Consider the following 16155-nt stretch of genomic DNA (forward strand, 5'->3'; position numbering starts at 1 on the left):
CTCCTTCCCAATTGCACTGTAATTTGGGAGATAACCCCATTCTTTCGTTATGGGTTACATAACAATACCCAATCGCCTTCAATAAAACATTCAGAGTTCATTGCCTTGTCGTATTTTGCATTCATTTTATCGCTCATAATTTTGGTGCGCTGTCTCACCATAGCATGTATATCTCTCATCTCATCTTCTACGATGCTATTGAATTCCTTAGCACTCCTTAGCAATTCGATTGTATTCATTAACAAATACATGATAAAACAATCTTCTTGTATAAACTTCAAAAATTTTAAATATATGTAAATTTCGATGGAAAGTTCTCTCACTGGACTTTAATAAAGGTCTTAGTTCTTAAAATATAAAATTTAAATTACCTATTAGTGTTAAGTACTATATTAATTTAGTTAAAACATTATTGTATATTTAAAATACATGTGTGTTCATTATGTGCGAATATTAAAAAAAATTAGTATCATTATTGTAAATGTTATAAGGTTTAACAAGTGATATTAATTAGTAAAAAAAACTTATGATAATATCGTCTATGTATAAATGTTACCCAACAAAAAATTTAGTTTGTAATATATACCTATATATCTATATATATATGTATAAATGCTAATATATCAGCTAATCTAAAATAATTACTAAAAATTCTTACGAAAAGAAAGAATAAATAGAACCATAATGTATCAAAATGTAAATTTCAAAAAAAATATTAAATAAATTAAAAAAAGTAAGAATCTAAATTGTTTTATTTTTAAAAATATAAAGGTAACCGATACGTTAGGCAGTGGTATCCAAGTGGTAACAAGCAAAAGTAACGAGTAACTAAATACCAACACCATAGAAAAGCTTCAATTGCGGACAAGCGTGTGAATTGTCAAAACCTAACAAGATTCTATTAGTGGATTTCACCACAGCTAATGCATGCAAAACTGATAAGACTAATTAAATTATGGAATGTTCACAATATTTTATACATAATGTAGATTTGGGAATTTAATAATTTTATTTAGTTTTTACATAATATACTTTATTAATAAACATGTTGTATTATAATTGTTACCAAGAGAGATTAAATTTATTACAACATATATGTACATATGTACATCTTTTATCATATTAATCTTATATAATCATATGTATATCTGCACATGCGGATTTGAATGTACGCAGTCAGAAATTCAAATCATGATTTTATCACATATCAATACAATAAATGTGGCGCATTGATTTATATTGTAACGGATTTCTCGATAAATCGTCAAACCAAACTCAATCTTGAGCTCGATCACTGAATTGTTAAATTAAAGTCCCAATTTAATGCTATACACTTATCTTTATTTCCAATTCCAACAACTTAACACTTATAGCTCGCTATTCGAACTTATAACTTATTGCTTAATTGCTCTATACACGGCAACACTCTAATTAGAACTGAGTCTGCTGCACAATCCGGCAGCCCTTATATAGTAAATTTTTAACAAAAGTTCGCTACTAGAACATTCTGGCAACTACGAATTCGCTGTCTAGTTACTTCTGGTAGTTTATCGTTAATTCTGATTTGTTCTGGTACTCGTGTTCGCCACAATATGTGCCGTTTCAGACAGGGATGCAAAAGAGTCTGATGTTTTTCAAATTTTCTTTTGGTGTCGCTCTGGGCATTCACACGGTCAAAAAGAGTCCAGCAACTCGAGTCTAGTTTTTCTGCATTCCTTTTCACAAAATGTTCGTAAATATTTGTGCGGTTCGACTGCGCAACACCGCGCAACACTGCGTGCTGCGTATTTCATTTGTATGTTGAGATGATGGTCACACATTTTGCTTGCAATGAATTACCATGAATATGGTAAAACAATATGCATAGTACAAGTACCTACCCGCTAAATAGTTTCAAAAAAATACTAAAGACGGGAATTCCCTAATCCACAAGAATGTATTGAATATCCGCAACTAATATTTTCAAGGCCAAATTTATAATAGCAATTTCCTAATCTTTAAGTATTAAAAACTCATAATTTCTTTACTCCGTATTAAAAATTCATAATTTCTTTACTCCATAATCTATATCTTAATTTTCTCCTTATTTACAATTTGTCATAATATTTCTATTATTCTATGCATACGTATTTGCATATTACATACAAAAATAGATAACAGAACTCAAATTTGCGATCGAATTCATTTGAAACCGAGCGCTCTTGCAACCATTCAAAGAATTTGAAAGTGAAAAGGAATGCTGAAAAGGGTAGCAGCGAGCTGTTACGAACAAGAACACAAAGCGTGCCACCCGAACACGAGTGGCACGGTCCCTTCGTCTTTCCTCGTCATCCCCTCACCCACAATAAACTGGTATGAGACTCTTTTGCGTCCCAACGTGAAACGGCACTAAGTACACACATCTATGTATATATGACATTCCCGAACATATAATGCATACACAAACCAACATACATACAAATGTATATCCGTGCACATGTAAATATGTCACCCACAAAAACTGCAAACATTTTTCGACAAAAACAACAATCGTCACATGTCAATATGTCAGTAAAATAGCCGAATCCCAAATTTATGGTAAATCACACAACAACAACATTTTCATACATGAAAGCAAGCGTACTTTCAACAAACAACCTCGCTTCATTAATAAAAACAGACACCCCCTCATCTCCCCGGGCAAGCGTTTGCTGCCAGCGTCTTTTCGCGACGATGGTAAAAGCCAAAAATCATAAATTGAACAAATTTCTCATTTTCCCTCTAGAAAGGAAAAGTTGCAACCCCACATATCCAAAAAACACAGAAAAAAGTGGCAACAAAGGTTTTGTCGATTTAAAATGTTTCACAATTCTAAAATATTTTTCAGTTGCTCGTAAAAAACTGCGTCGATATGTATGCATGATTATACGTAAACATACATATATACGATGGTTTGTAGGCAAAGCTGTTAGAGCGGCAAGGGAAGCGGGGACAATCGGCGGCCGTTCGTTGTTTATTTTCGGAACAGCTCGTATTTTCTACCAACAACACAATGTTGTGACGATTTGTCGTCGTGCATCAATCCTCAATTTTTCGACATATTGACTCTTTGACATAAAAACAAAAACATGAGATTCGCCATAAGTTGTCCGCAGTGGTGGATCCATGGGGGGTATAAATAATTGTTGCCGTACATAAAATATTGACGAAAAATTTATATAATATTAACTTAAATTCAGAAGAATATATGAAGTTATATAAATATTAAAAATATGTTGGAACTAAATTATTCACTCCAGGAACAAATTCTGTATCTGCCACTTGTTGTTCCTTAGAACGGAGATTTCGCAAAAAATAATGAGTGTACATATTTACATATGTACATGTGTTGGATGTAGACAAACTAACAGTTATAATGGGTACTTTCATATTTGTATACATTCACACATAATTAAACATATATATATTTATATGTATAAAAATATCTGCGACCGCTTGGTCTCTTCTTATGAGGTGATGTCAAGCAAGAGGCGTACAAAATCAAACCCAGAAATCTTTCTGAACTGAAGCAGTCAATTAAATACGTAATTGAAGCAATTCCGATTTAACCTTCAGCCCGCAATTAATAATTTCTAATTAGGTGTCACATATGCGTGGTTGAGCATGAAGGTATAATTAATGGTATAAAATAGTATGAAATTTTTTATACAACAAAAAAATAAATGTAATGCATTGACTAAAATGAATATTATTACGGTTTAGAAACTTAGAACGATTCGTGCTCCACCCTGTATATGCAGCATATCTTAAAATTATATGCACAGTCATTTGCGTATTGTAAGTGTACGAATCTGTAAGCGTAGATATCTTAACATTGAAATGCGCATTAATTTTCTCATTTAACAGTCAAAATGCTCAATTCTGTTATTTTGCGCTCCGCAGGGGTAAAACTCTGGTGAAATCCGCTTATAATTTGTTTGAGGTGAAATCCTCTTAAGTTTGCGAGTAACCCGCCGTCAAGCGGACCATTTTGACAATGGGCACGCCACGAACCTTCTCATATAGCAATACGTTCTCTGTCTTCTGTAACCAATGGCTTATTAAACAAATAACCGATGAACCAGTTTTCTGAAACTTATAGGTAACATTAGCAATAACCAAATTTCCTCTTATCAGTAACAGATGGCTAGCCAAAAATAGAACCAATCTAAAGATCACTGTTAGCCAAAAAGTAACAGATAGTTTTCCAAAATAGTTTGCAAATTAGAGCAGAAAAATATATGAGGCATTTGAGCAGAAGTAATTAGAGAGAGTGAGTTAGATATTCACACCGTCGTGTAGTGAAAGAGCAGAAATGTTATTTGTTTCCAAGGTTAGAGCAAAAGTAACCTATCGGATAACAAATGCATTAATTAATGATGACCTAACTATTACCAGATTCTGTTGTTGGAGTAAAGCGGCAGAATTCTGCCGGGCTTACAGTTTTTGGACGGATAAAATCTGGGTCCATTTCCTTTACGGGGACCCGACAATCGTGGAAACTTTTACCGTCTTGTGGGGTCGCTTCTTTAGTTTTAGCATATCGGCCTGACGCCATTTCGCAAATGATGGTGTCAGGAAAGAAACTGGCAACAGTAATATTGCCAACCAATTGGCAATAAATTGGACAGTTTGTTTTTAGGTCATTAATAAGGAATTACAGCGTAATCGGTATTTTTTACTATCGATGCAAATGTATTATATATAGATCATACGATGTTTTTATACACAATTGAACATATTGAAAATGGAGGAAAATAATTCGTCTAAGCCCGCTGACATGGATTTTTCATACGGAACAGCGTTTGATTCATTGGATATTTTTAAGGAAGAAGATACTTTGAACATTATAAAGGACATGGTGCCTATTGGTAAGCTTTAAAACATTTGAGTGTTTATATTAGGTACACATTACGTGCATTTATCAAATAGAAATGCAGAATTTTTTCGAGGACATTGATCAAATGGAATTCTCTGATGAAGCTCTGTCAAATCATTTGTTACACGATTGTAACGTGGAAGCATTAAATTTCATTGGACCTGATTTATTATTGCCACCCAGAGTATCTAGTCCTGATTTAGTTAAAAATGGAGGAAAAAATTGTACGAACAATTACAGTTCTTCAGATCCCTTGATGGCTGGCCATTTAAATCCTGTTGTTACTTTACCTTCAGTTCCCGCAGTTGAGATCAATTCGTCGTCAAATATCTTGCCTTTTGACCCAAAATGGACAATGGGAAATGAACAAAATCCAATGAGAAGTAATAAAGTTGTTGATAAATCGAGAGAGTTTTGCAATGTTAATCCTGTACAGGAAGATAAACCCGATTTTTCAAAAAATGACTGTTACAAATCCAATGTATTGGAAAATGTTCAGAGTCATATACAATCTGTTGACTTCAGCAATGATTTGTTAAAAAAAGGCATTTATGACAATGAAAAGGTATGTAAAAATTTTATTTAAAAAAGTCAAATAATACAAAGTTGACGTAGTACTTCAGTCAGTGTAGCTCATGATTGTAGCATTGCACGCGTACATGTAGTTTTGCTATGTATAAAATTATCCATTTAAACTGCGCGCGCAAACCGAATCGATAAATATTTGGTAAATGTATAGTTTAGGTCCCCAAAGGAAAGAAGCCTCAATTAGTAAATATAAGTTCACATGTGCAAAGTGTGTTTTTTTTGTAAAACTTTATTTTTTTTATGAAAAAAAAAATATTTGGGAAAACTTTAGTATACCGTCCCAGGCTTTCGGGGATAAAATGGGATGGGCGGATAGAGGAGATCCTCCAGATCAAGAATATATATAGATATAGCCGCGGAAAACTTATAGTTTTCGAGATATTACGTTCAAAGTTGAAAATTGAAATTATTTAAAGTACCAATTTTTTTGATTTTAAATGAATTATACTCTTATATTTTCCACTTTTATATCCACTAACACTTCACTTATTCGTTTGTACACATTTATTTTACATTATATAGTGCAAAAATAGTTAAATTCAATAATTAAATTATTGTTAAATTCTATTAATTCTGACAATAACAAAAGGGTTGCAAAATTTCAAATAACCAGTGTTTTTGATTGATTAATTTTGAGGTATGCACCGCGACCTACGGTCTATTGTGCCCTCCCCTAAGTCATATCGTGTCATCTAGGCCCAGCATATTGATAAATTCCAAAATTCTGCATAACCAGTGTTACTTTATCGACATCTTTTGTAATTGAACTGAAAGAAATTAAAAGATATAATACCGCAAATACAGGAATCCAAAACCTAAAGAAATAAACTATTACAGAGCATTGATGTTAAGTATTATGTTATACCCTCTATGACAATATTTCTTTTTCTTGTAGAACTTCTTTTGGGAAAACTTTAGTTTAGCATTCGACGATTTCAGGGTTAAGAGGAGTATGGTTGGATAGAGGAGATTCTCCAGATCTCGAATATATATAATTATTGCCGCCGGAAACTTATAGTTTTCGAGATATTTGCATTTTAAGATGAAAATTTCACAATTTCATTTTGCAATTTCTCGATTTATGGTTATCTTTTCTTTTATATTATGCACTTATTACACTCTAACACTTCACTACAATGTTTCTACATATTTATTTTATATTAAATATTTAAGTATTTGCTTTAAATAAGCATTTAATTTTTAAACAATTTTCGTAATATGAACAATAACAAATGGGTTCCACGTTGTCAGATAATAAGTGTTGCCATATCCAAACGGATGAAAGCAATCAAAATAAATAAAAAAACCCAATCACCCTCTACAAAATATTATGAACTTAATTTTCCATTTTAATAAAAGAAAAAGGTTTTATGGCTTAAACGTATGTTTTATTGCATCTGATAATTTCACAAATGGATCATGATGCTGATTTACTATATTTTTACGCCATATGTATTCATATATCAAATTTTCAAAATCTTCACTGTTATTATAATTATCCTTTATAAAAATTGAAGTTTATAGAGAGTGATATATTCTCTTTAACATTACTTTTTTTTTTGTAAAGATTTTTTATTTGCACTGGCGGTTGTTGTTGTTGTTGTAACGATTATCTAATCCCCGTTTGGGTGATAAATTGTAGATTCGTTGTCGTCGAGGTCATTTAACGGAAGGCCCAGGAAACGAGCTGTTTCGACGGGGTCGGACCATAGGGAGAGGGGTGTTAGATGAGTGGGGTTTGTTGGGCATGCAAAGAGGTGGTTAGTGTCAGGCGGAGACTCATTGCATGCAGGCGGTCTTCGGCCGCGCTTCAAAAAAATAACCCCGGTCGGTCCAACACCGGGGTGTTCATAATTCAATTGCGTCAAACTTCTTTCTGCACTGGCGGCCTTCGGCCGCGCTTCAAAAAAATAACCCTGGTCGGTCCAACACCGGGGTGTACCAAGGTTTTTACGCGCAGAAATTCTTTTTGCTTTGTTTCCTGTATCTAAGGTATAATCTCTCTGTTTAATTTATTTTTCTTCGTTTACAAAATATATTAGTAAGGCAACACTGGTGTTCTCACATTCACAACCATTTTGTTATTGTCAAAATTAATAAAATTGAAGAATGATTTAAATATTGAAATAAAGCTATTTTTTCCGCAAAAATACGTAGTTTAAATAGTTGAAATGTTTAACTTTAAACGTAAATATCTCGAAAACTATAAGTTTCCCGCGTTTATTCTTGAACTGGAGGATCTCCTCTATCCGCCCATACCCATTTTATCCCCGAAAGCCTGGGACCTTATACTAAAGCCGACCGAAATATTTATATAATTATTGAAAAAATCGACTTTCCGCTCACGGATTTGTAATCTTCGCGTCAAAATAAGACGATTTAAAAAAAATTTGATGTTCGCGGCCTCTTTCGTTGGGGGACCTAAACTATACATTTACCAAAAATTTTATTTTCTAGATTGGTACATAATTTTATGTTCGTGTGAAGTTTGGTCTCGGGGGAAACATTATTATACCATCCAATGATTCAGCGTTAAAAGGGGTACGGTTGGAGATAGAGAAGATTCCGAAGATCAAGAATATATATAATTATAGCCGCCGGAAACTTATAGTTTTCGAGATATTTGCATTTGTTGAAAACTTGACAAATTTTATCTAACAATTTTTCGATTTATAGTTAATTTTTCATTTAAATTATACACTTAATATACACTAACACTTATCTACATTGTTTCTACATATTTATTTTATATCAATTCTTTTAAAATTTGCTTTTAATAAGCGTTTTACTCGTCACAATAACAAAAGGGTATGCAACCCTTGACTCCCATGTTGACAAATAATACAATAAGTGTTGACATTTTCAAACGAATGAAAGCAATCAAAATAAATAAAAAAACCCAAATACCCTCTACAAAATATGAACTAAATTTTCAATTTTAATAAAAGAAAAAGGTTTTATTAAGTAAGTATGTTTTATTGCATCTAACAATATTTATTGCATTTTTCAAATAGATCTAGCTGCTGATTTGCAGTATTTTTTCTCCATATGTATTTATCAATTAAATTAGAAAAATCTTTACTATTGGTATAATTATCTTAAATAATAAAACGTTTAATAACGCGCCACTGGGACTCTATTCGTTGAGTATGGGCTCCATATTCTGCAACAAACGGATGATCTGGTTCGTTATGATTTACGCATCCATGCTCATACCTGTGATTGGTCAGGAAGTCATACGCCTTCCAGCAATCAGTACATATTATGGTACCTTGTGCCACGTGTCTCTTTATCAAGGGTAGTATCACTTCTGTAGACCCCACGTTTTCGGAACACACTTCCAGTGGCCTTCCGCTCTCCGTCTTAAAATAGAACAAGAAAAAATAATTACGTATGAAAAATAAACAATAATGTATTTATTATTACCTTTGTTGTATTCACGTTTCCCCAATTGACTTTTGTCTATTTGAACAATTTTATCAGGGCCGCCAATTTTACCTACCGTTACCTGATGATGCCGTCTTCGCGGCAGTAATTATACCAGTCACATATGGTAGCGCTGAATAAAATCGGCTCCCTGATAAACCTGTTTTATCAGAGCTCCGCATGCGACTAATGTAATGCATACACATATATTAAATAGAACACTTAAGGCAGTGGTATTTTGATGTTCTCAAACCATCTACCGTTCGACCTCGACACCGCAGTTCGTATACGAAAGGCACCTTTCCGTCATCGGAAAACTCCAACCGTGCTATTCTCGCATATCGACAGCGTCATACGGTATGGATACGGTATAGTTTTCGTTTTAAAATTAAACCTTCCTCTTCCGCAAATGAAATTCGCGAGGGTCGAAATTTTTTAGTATTTTACCAATATTCCACATTTCTTTTATTTCCGACACTGTAAAAACATTCGTTCTCACCACATCACGGCTGATTGACGGTTCGTTAAAATGTATTCAAAAGTCTTAAATAATATTTTTAACAATTATATATATTTAATGATATAAAGATGGCGGAAAGTAAACACATGTGTGAAAGTTGTGCTAAACCAATTAGAGCGAATTCTAGTTGTAGCGGTTGCTGTGAGTGTAAAAATTGGTTTCACAAAATGTGTAGTAAGTTAAGTGACTCGGAGTATAATGTTTAGCTAGCTGAGTTCCGGAGAAAAGGTTCAACTAGCTGGAAATGTGCTGACTGTGTTTTTGAGGCTAGCATTATAGAAGGTGACGCTGCGTTTGATGGGGACAATAATTCCCACGCAATGTCCATCAACAAAAATTATCTCGAGAAAATTCTTGCCAAATACTTATCTTCTCTTACAAAACAAATGAGGAATATTGAACAGAGTATAACAGGTATCCGTACTGATTTAAATAAATACTCCGAGCAAAACAAAAGCTTTGCCCAGCAGCAAAAGAAATTTGATAAGAGATTGACAGATGTTGAAAACAAACTTGCATCTCTTAGGAACTTCCCTGATGATCCTAATAGTGTTATCGCTGAAATTAATGAGCGTAAAAAGCGTGAATCCCAGGTAGTGATACTCAACGTCCCGGAATCTGTAAAACCAGTTGGCGCCGACCGTCGCCAAGACGATATTGATAAAATTGCGGCGATAATACATCAAGAATTGTCAGATAAGCAATCAATTTACGACGTCTTGGTAAACCTACCCAAGGTAAAACTCGTCCAGTCCTACTCCACGCACCTACTGTCACAGCTGCAAGAACTATCCTAAAGTCGAAACCAGCTGATAACTCTGATATCAAATTTAAGCCTAGTTTAACTCAGGCTCAGCAACTCCACTTAAACACTGTCCGTGCAGAACTAGATCAAATCACCCAAAGTGGTATTACTAATAAAACCATAAAATATATAAATGGCATACCTATGATCGTCAATAAACCAAATTTTCGTCCATCAAAAGAGAAAAATAAAAACAAAGAAAACTAAGTTAAATATTTATTACCAAAACACTAGAGGTTTAAGAACTAAACTTAAACACTTCTTAACCTCATCAGCCTGCTGCAGTAGTGATATAATTTGCATAAGTGAAACTTGGTTAAATGACTCCATCTCCTCTGGGGAGGTTACAGACAATACCTTCACGCTTTTCCGGAAGGATAGAAATAAACTAAGTAGTGAGCGCAGTGGTGGTTTGTTAATTGCAGTAAAAAAATACCTCGCAGCTGAACTAATCGAACATAGCGAAGATGCAATTGAGCAGTTATTCATTAAAGTAAAATGTACTAACAGCGACCCCATAGTCGGGTGCACCTATCTACCGCCCCTATCGCCACTTGATTCCTATATCAGCCATACAAATACAGTATCGTTCTTAAAATATAAGTATCCTAATTGTAAATTACTCTCGGTTGGTGATTTTAATTTGCCCAGCAGTTATCCTCAAGCACTCTGCGAAAATGTATTGTATAACGAAATGTCTCTGGTTAATTGTCAACAATTTAATTCAAACTACAACAGCAATAAAAAAATTCTTGATCTTTGTTTTAGCGATACTAATGTTATAGTCAGCAGAGCAGACCCACTCATCAATGAAGACTATCATCATCCAGCATTGGAAATACATGCTGATATCCAAGCTAATCTCAAGAAAAATACTTCTCTCAGACTGATATTCAACGAAGCAGACTACATTGGGTTGAATGAATTTTTTATGTCCAGCAACTGGATAGAATTGTATCAAATTACAGCCTTGGATGTTAAAATTACCTGGTTTTATGAAAAATTAAATGAAGTGATCGAGCTATACGTCCCTACCCGCTACAAAAAGTCTAATAATTATCCCACGTGGTTTTCAAATGAATTGATTTATAAAATCAAAAAAAAAAAGCAGCACACACTAGATATAAAAAAACTAAATCTCGTTATAACTACAACGTTTTTCGCAGACTTCGGCGTGAGTGTAAAAACATTAATGAAAAGTGTTACAAAGTCTACTTAACTAAAACTGAACATATGATAAAAAAAATTGCCAGCAGTTTTTGGAGCTTCGTCAAGAACAGAAGAATAAGTGACACTGACATCCCATCTACAGTTCACTGGAACGACGTTACTGCTGACAGAAAGTCAGCGATTTGATTGCCTCCTTCTTCAAAAGCACTTATCTTCACGACATCAACAACAACCAGACTTCAACAAGTCCTAGTCGTACCTCAAGACATGACGTAAATCTTTCTAAATTAACTGTATCATACAATGACGTGTACAAACAATTGAGGAAACTTGATTCCAAAAAAGGCGCCGGTCCTGATAAACTGCCTAATCAGTTCTTGAGAAACTGCGCAGCTGGACTCGCAGAGCCACCTATTTAGTGTGTCATTGGAATCAGGCATGTTCCCATCAGCATTTATTTATTTATTTCATCTGGTACAAGTCTATAGAGATGTTTAACATCTGTGCATAGAACCAGGGCATTACAAATACAATATATTTAACAACTTATTTCCTAATATTATAAATATTCTAGCATGGATAATAGTATATTATACTAAATATTGCGTGACAAAGTTATACATATAAATTATAAATTATACCAAGTAAGAGCAAAAATTAATCACTTAATATATAGCTAAAATTTACTATATTGATAAGTTATTTATCCAGGATTTTAGATTTTTGTTAAGAGATTTTTTATTACATGTTAGAATCTTCAATTTATTAGGAAGCATGTTAAAGAACTTAATTGCTATATAATATGCATTTTTAATGCTAATTGACTTTTTAATTTTTGGTAATGTTAGAGCGTTAGCTCTAGTTTGTACCTGTTTAGTACTTGTTTAGTAAGATATTTTGATTTACACTTTTCATAGTATTGTAATATTATAGCCTTAACAATAAAAGTTTTCTTGATGTCAAGTGGCAAATTAGTTTCATAATTGTTTTCAAAGAACTTTAATAAACGGTTTTGCATATTTGTTATAGGCTGCAGAGCATTTTTGTAGGCTCCACCCCAGGCAATTATTCCGTAATTGATTACACTTTCGAAAAGTCCATAGTATATAGTTTTTAAGATTTTTATGTCAACCCATTTACTCAATTTGAAAAAGAGGAAAGCAAAGTATCTGACTTTTTTTGGCCTGCTCGTTCACATGAAAATTCCATTTCATATGTGTATCAAAGTACAGACCCAGATATTTGCTGTGATCTACTCTTGTGAGTTCTCTGTTGTTTATATTTAGTATATAATTGACAGGTATACTATCACAATAACTGCCAAAAGTGATTTGTGTTGACTTGTCTATGTTAAGAGATAATTGATTACTTCGTAGCCATTTATTTATTATCTCCAACCTATTCAGTCGTGTTTTAACTTCATTCCAATTTTTACCAGAGCAAAGCACTGCAGTATCATCAGCATAGGCTACGAGAGCCATTTCCGGTAGAGTATTGAAGATGTCATTTATATACATGATAAACAGCAAAGGACCCAATATTGTGCCTTGTGGCAAACCAACTTTTACATTAGTTTTTGTACTAATACAATTATTAATTTTTACACATTGTTCCCTTTCGTAAAGGTAGTTTTTAAGTAATTGGTGAGGTATTCCTCTAATCCCAAGCCTCCAGATCTTATCTAGTAGTATTTCGTGATTTACAGTATCGAACGCTTTAGCTAGGTCTAGAAAGACTAGGACAGATGGTACATTTTTATCAATATTTTTATAAATAAAATCTGATGTAAGAGTTAAAGCATCACTGGTACCTCTACTTTTTATAAATCCAAATTGGTTCGGAGAAATTAAACTATTTTTCCTACAGAAATCATAAAATCGGATATATATTATTTTCTCGAATATTTTGGCAAGGTTTGATATTAGAGAAATAGGCTGATAGTTGTTTGCTAAGTGTTTGTCCCCGGATTTATGTATAGGTATAATATCAGCTTTTTTAAATACAGAGAGCCAAATAGCTTTATTTATACATATATTGAAAATATGCTCTAAAGGTATACTAATATCTTTGGCTATAATTTTTAAAATCTTACTGCTAATGCCGTCTACACCACCCGATTTATCTTTCATTTCTTTTATGATTTTTTCAATTTCAGTATAACTAGTTGGAGTAAGAAACATACTATTGGGGTTATGCTTAACATTTTTATTTGTGTCAATCGATAGTTTATCAATTTTATTAGCTAATTCAACTCCAATATTACTAAAGAAAGTTATAAACTCATCAGCAATAACCTGGTTATCGGATATGATTTCATCATTACATACTAGATAATCCAGTACAGGCGTTGCTTTAGTTTTTTTTACCTATTTTCGTGTTAACGTATTGCCACATTTTTTTACTATCCTTGGATATTTTTTTAACATATTTACTTTCGTAGTTATTTTTGGCAAGTGTTATAACTCTCTTTAGTATTTTACAGTACGCGTTATATTCAGATTTTAATTTTACATTATTTCTATCCATAGTTCCATAGTCTGTATAAAGTTTCTTTTGTTTTACATGATTTTATAATACCTTTAGTTATCCATTTACTCCTCGGTTTGTTATTGTTTTTAGTTTTATTTACTTTGGATCTTAAAACATCAATAATATTCTTTATATTTTCAATCAGAAGCTTAAAAAAAACTTCTGGATCTTTTATATCGAGCATATGAGACCAATCATGTAAACTACTATTTACTTTTATAAGATTGTGGTTTATGAAATAGGTTTCTTTAAGCATAGACTTTATAGGGAACAAATCAAGAGCAACAAAAATAGGATAATGATCTGTAAAAACATTGGCATAAGTAAAGGATCTGATTTCTCAATATTTGATATAACAAAAATGTTATCGATACAAGTACCCCCTAAGTCATTAGGTCTGGTTACACCATTGAAATATGGTATATAGCCACGATCTAATAGATTATTTAAATATTCATTTGTAGCAATATCAGAATTTAATAAATTGATGTTAAAATCCCCAACTAGAAAATGATTGTTCCCATGCTTGTTTATGTCTAAAAATTTAGTTATTGCATCTATAAAGTTTTCTTTAGGAATGTCTTGACATCTATATATACCCGATATTTTAAGATTTTTATTACCCTTCAATTTTATTATCGTTGAGATAATTTTCACGTTATCAATTACATCTATCTCAACATCATGTTTTAAAAATTTTTTTAATATATAATACAACGCCATCAGCTCTATTATTATTGCTACTATTATAGAAAATATTATAATCATTCATTTCAAAAAAATATAACAAGAAAGGAGCCAAGTCTCCGTACAGACAATAATATCTGGTTTTATTACAAGATGTTCAATAAATAACTCTAATTTGTTGAAATTTGTATTTAGACTTCTAACATTTAGGTGAACCATAAAGAAATTGTTATTAGGTAACGTATTATTTAAATTATATAAATCAGTAAAAATTTCTTCAATCTGCATTTCTTCTTTATCAATCATCGGTTGTTTGTAAAGACCAATTTCCAATTTTACATAGTGACTTTGGTATCGATGGTTTCACCGGATAATCAGTATTGTTTATTATTTTATTTAGACTATTAGAGATATATTTACAACGTGTATCCATAGCACAATGATTAGTTGGGCGGTTTTTCCGATATTTTTCATTATAGTACACGCAGTTGAGACAGTTTATGTTAGTACTTTTACAGGTGTTAGTTAAATGATCACCCGCACACCTAAGACATTTAACCTCATTCTTACAATTTTTTTGTTTGTGGTTTGATCTTCCGCATTTATAGCATAAATTAAAATTAAAAAAATCATATACTTGGCAGCATTGATAACCAATGTATAATTTAAATCCGCAATTTTTTAGATGTAGGTATGACTCAGAGGTTAGCTCGAGTATCAATGACCGGATTCCAGCTTTGTTCCTGTAGTCCGCGATGATGTTGAAAGCGCCATCAATATCTGGGAAATTCCTATTACATATATCCTCGCATAATTCTTCTTTGTTTAATTAATTTTCCACATTAGTAACCTTTATTTTAGGAAAATTAAGATGCTCCAAGTCAACACAATAATCACCACCCAGTTTTTCCCTTAAGACCGATTTAACTCTTTGTATATCATTTGTGTTTTTACATTTAACAGAAACAAGCCCATCATTATTTTTACGAACGTTGTTGATTGGTATTGTTAGATCACTTGTTAATTTCATTTTTACTTTTTTCAGAGTTTCACCATTATCATTATTTTTAGCTTTAACTAATATTTTAGGTACTCTTTCATTAATATTAGTATGTCCTTTAGCAATGTCAGCATATGAAATTCTTACATCACTTAATAAATTCCCTTTTTCCACCAGGTTGTTCAGTAATTTATTTCGTTCCTGTAGCTCTAAATTTAACTGTCTTAGTAGTTCATTTTCCATTTTTAGAGCTGATACTTCATCAAGATCAAGGTCAGATACATCATGTGCCTTCTTCTTTCTGGATTTCGGCGCCATTATAGAGTAACGTCTATTCGCCGAGTTTCACACAGTTCAAAATCCGATTCGCACGCTTTGTGTACTCTTCTTAACACCTCTTTATTGCGGTCTTTGCTTAGTGTACTATTTTCTACACATACGATTATACTCGTTCAAAACCGAAATTCACATACGTAGCACAGTTTCGAACCGAATGCAAAGTACGACGACATTTGACAATTCGACAACGAAGA

The 16155-nt window shown here is 32.7% G+C and overlaps 2 protein-coding genes and 1 long non-coding RNA gene across 3 annotated transcripts in view; 2 read left to right on the forward strand and 1 right to left on the reverse strand.

Annotated features, from left to right (window-relative positions):
- Positions 1-4708: 4708 nt before the first annotated feature.
- The window catches only part of SREBP (Sterol regulatory element binding protein), a 46002-nt gene continuing 34555 nt past the window's right edge, over positions 4709-16155 (forward strand). Inside the window, exons 1-2 of the mRNA XM_014240523.3 lie at positions 4709-4889; positions 4951-5462. Of these exons, the coding sequence (XP_014095998.3) occupies positions 4766-4889; positions 4951-5462 (636 nt within the window). The 5' untranslated portion in view covers positions 4709-4765. The remainder of the gene's footprint in view (positions 4890-4950; positions 5463-16155) is intronic.
- On the reverse strand, positions 8441-10106 carry LOC118682540 (uncharacterized). Its single transcript, XR_004978360.2, has 2 exons — positions 8912-10106; positions 8441-8847 (listed from the first exon to the last, which is right to left on the reverse strand). It is a non-coding gene; the product is annotated as an uncharacterized lncRNA (long non-coding RNA).
- On the forward strand, positions 10391-11569 carry LOC138857691 (uncharacterized; the record flags this gene model as incomplete). Its single annotated transcript, XM_070111297.1, has 1 exon — positions 10391-11569. A coding segment is annotated over one exon (1065 nt), but the record flags the coding sequence as incomplete, so codon positions are not given.

This window comes from Bactrocera oleae, chromosome 6, assembly GCF_042242935.1.
Source record: "Bactrocera oleae isolate idBacOlea1 chromosome 6, idBacOlea1, whole genome shotgun sequence".
NCBI lineage: Eukaryota > Metazoa > Arthropoda > Insecta > Diptera > Tephritidae > Bactrocera > Bactrocera oleae.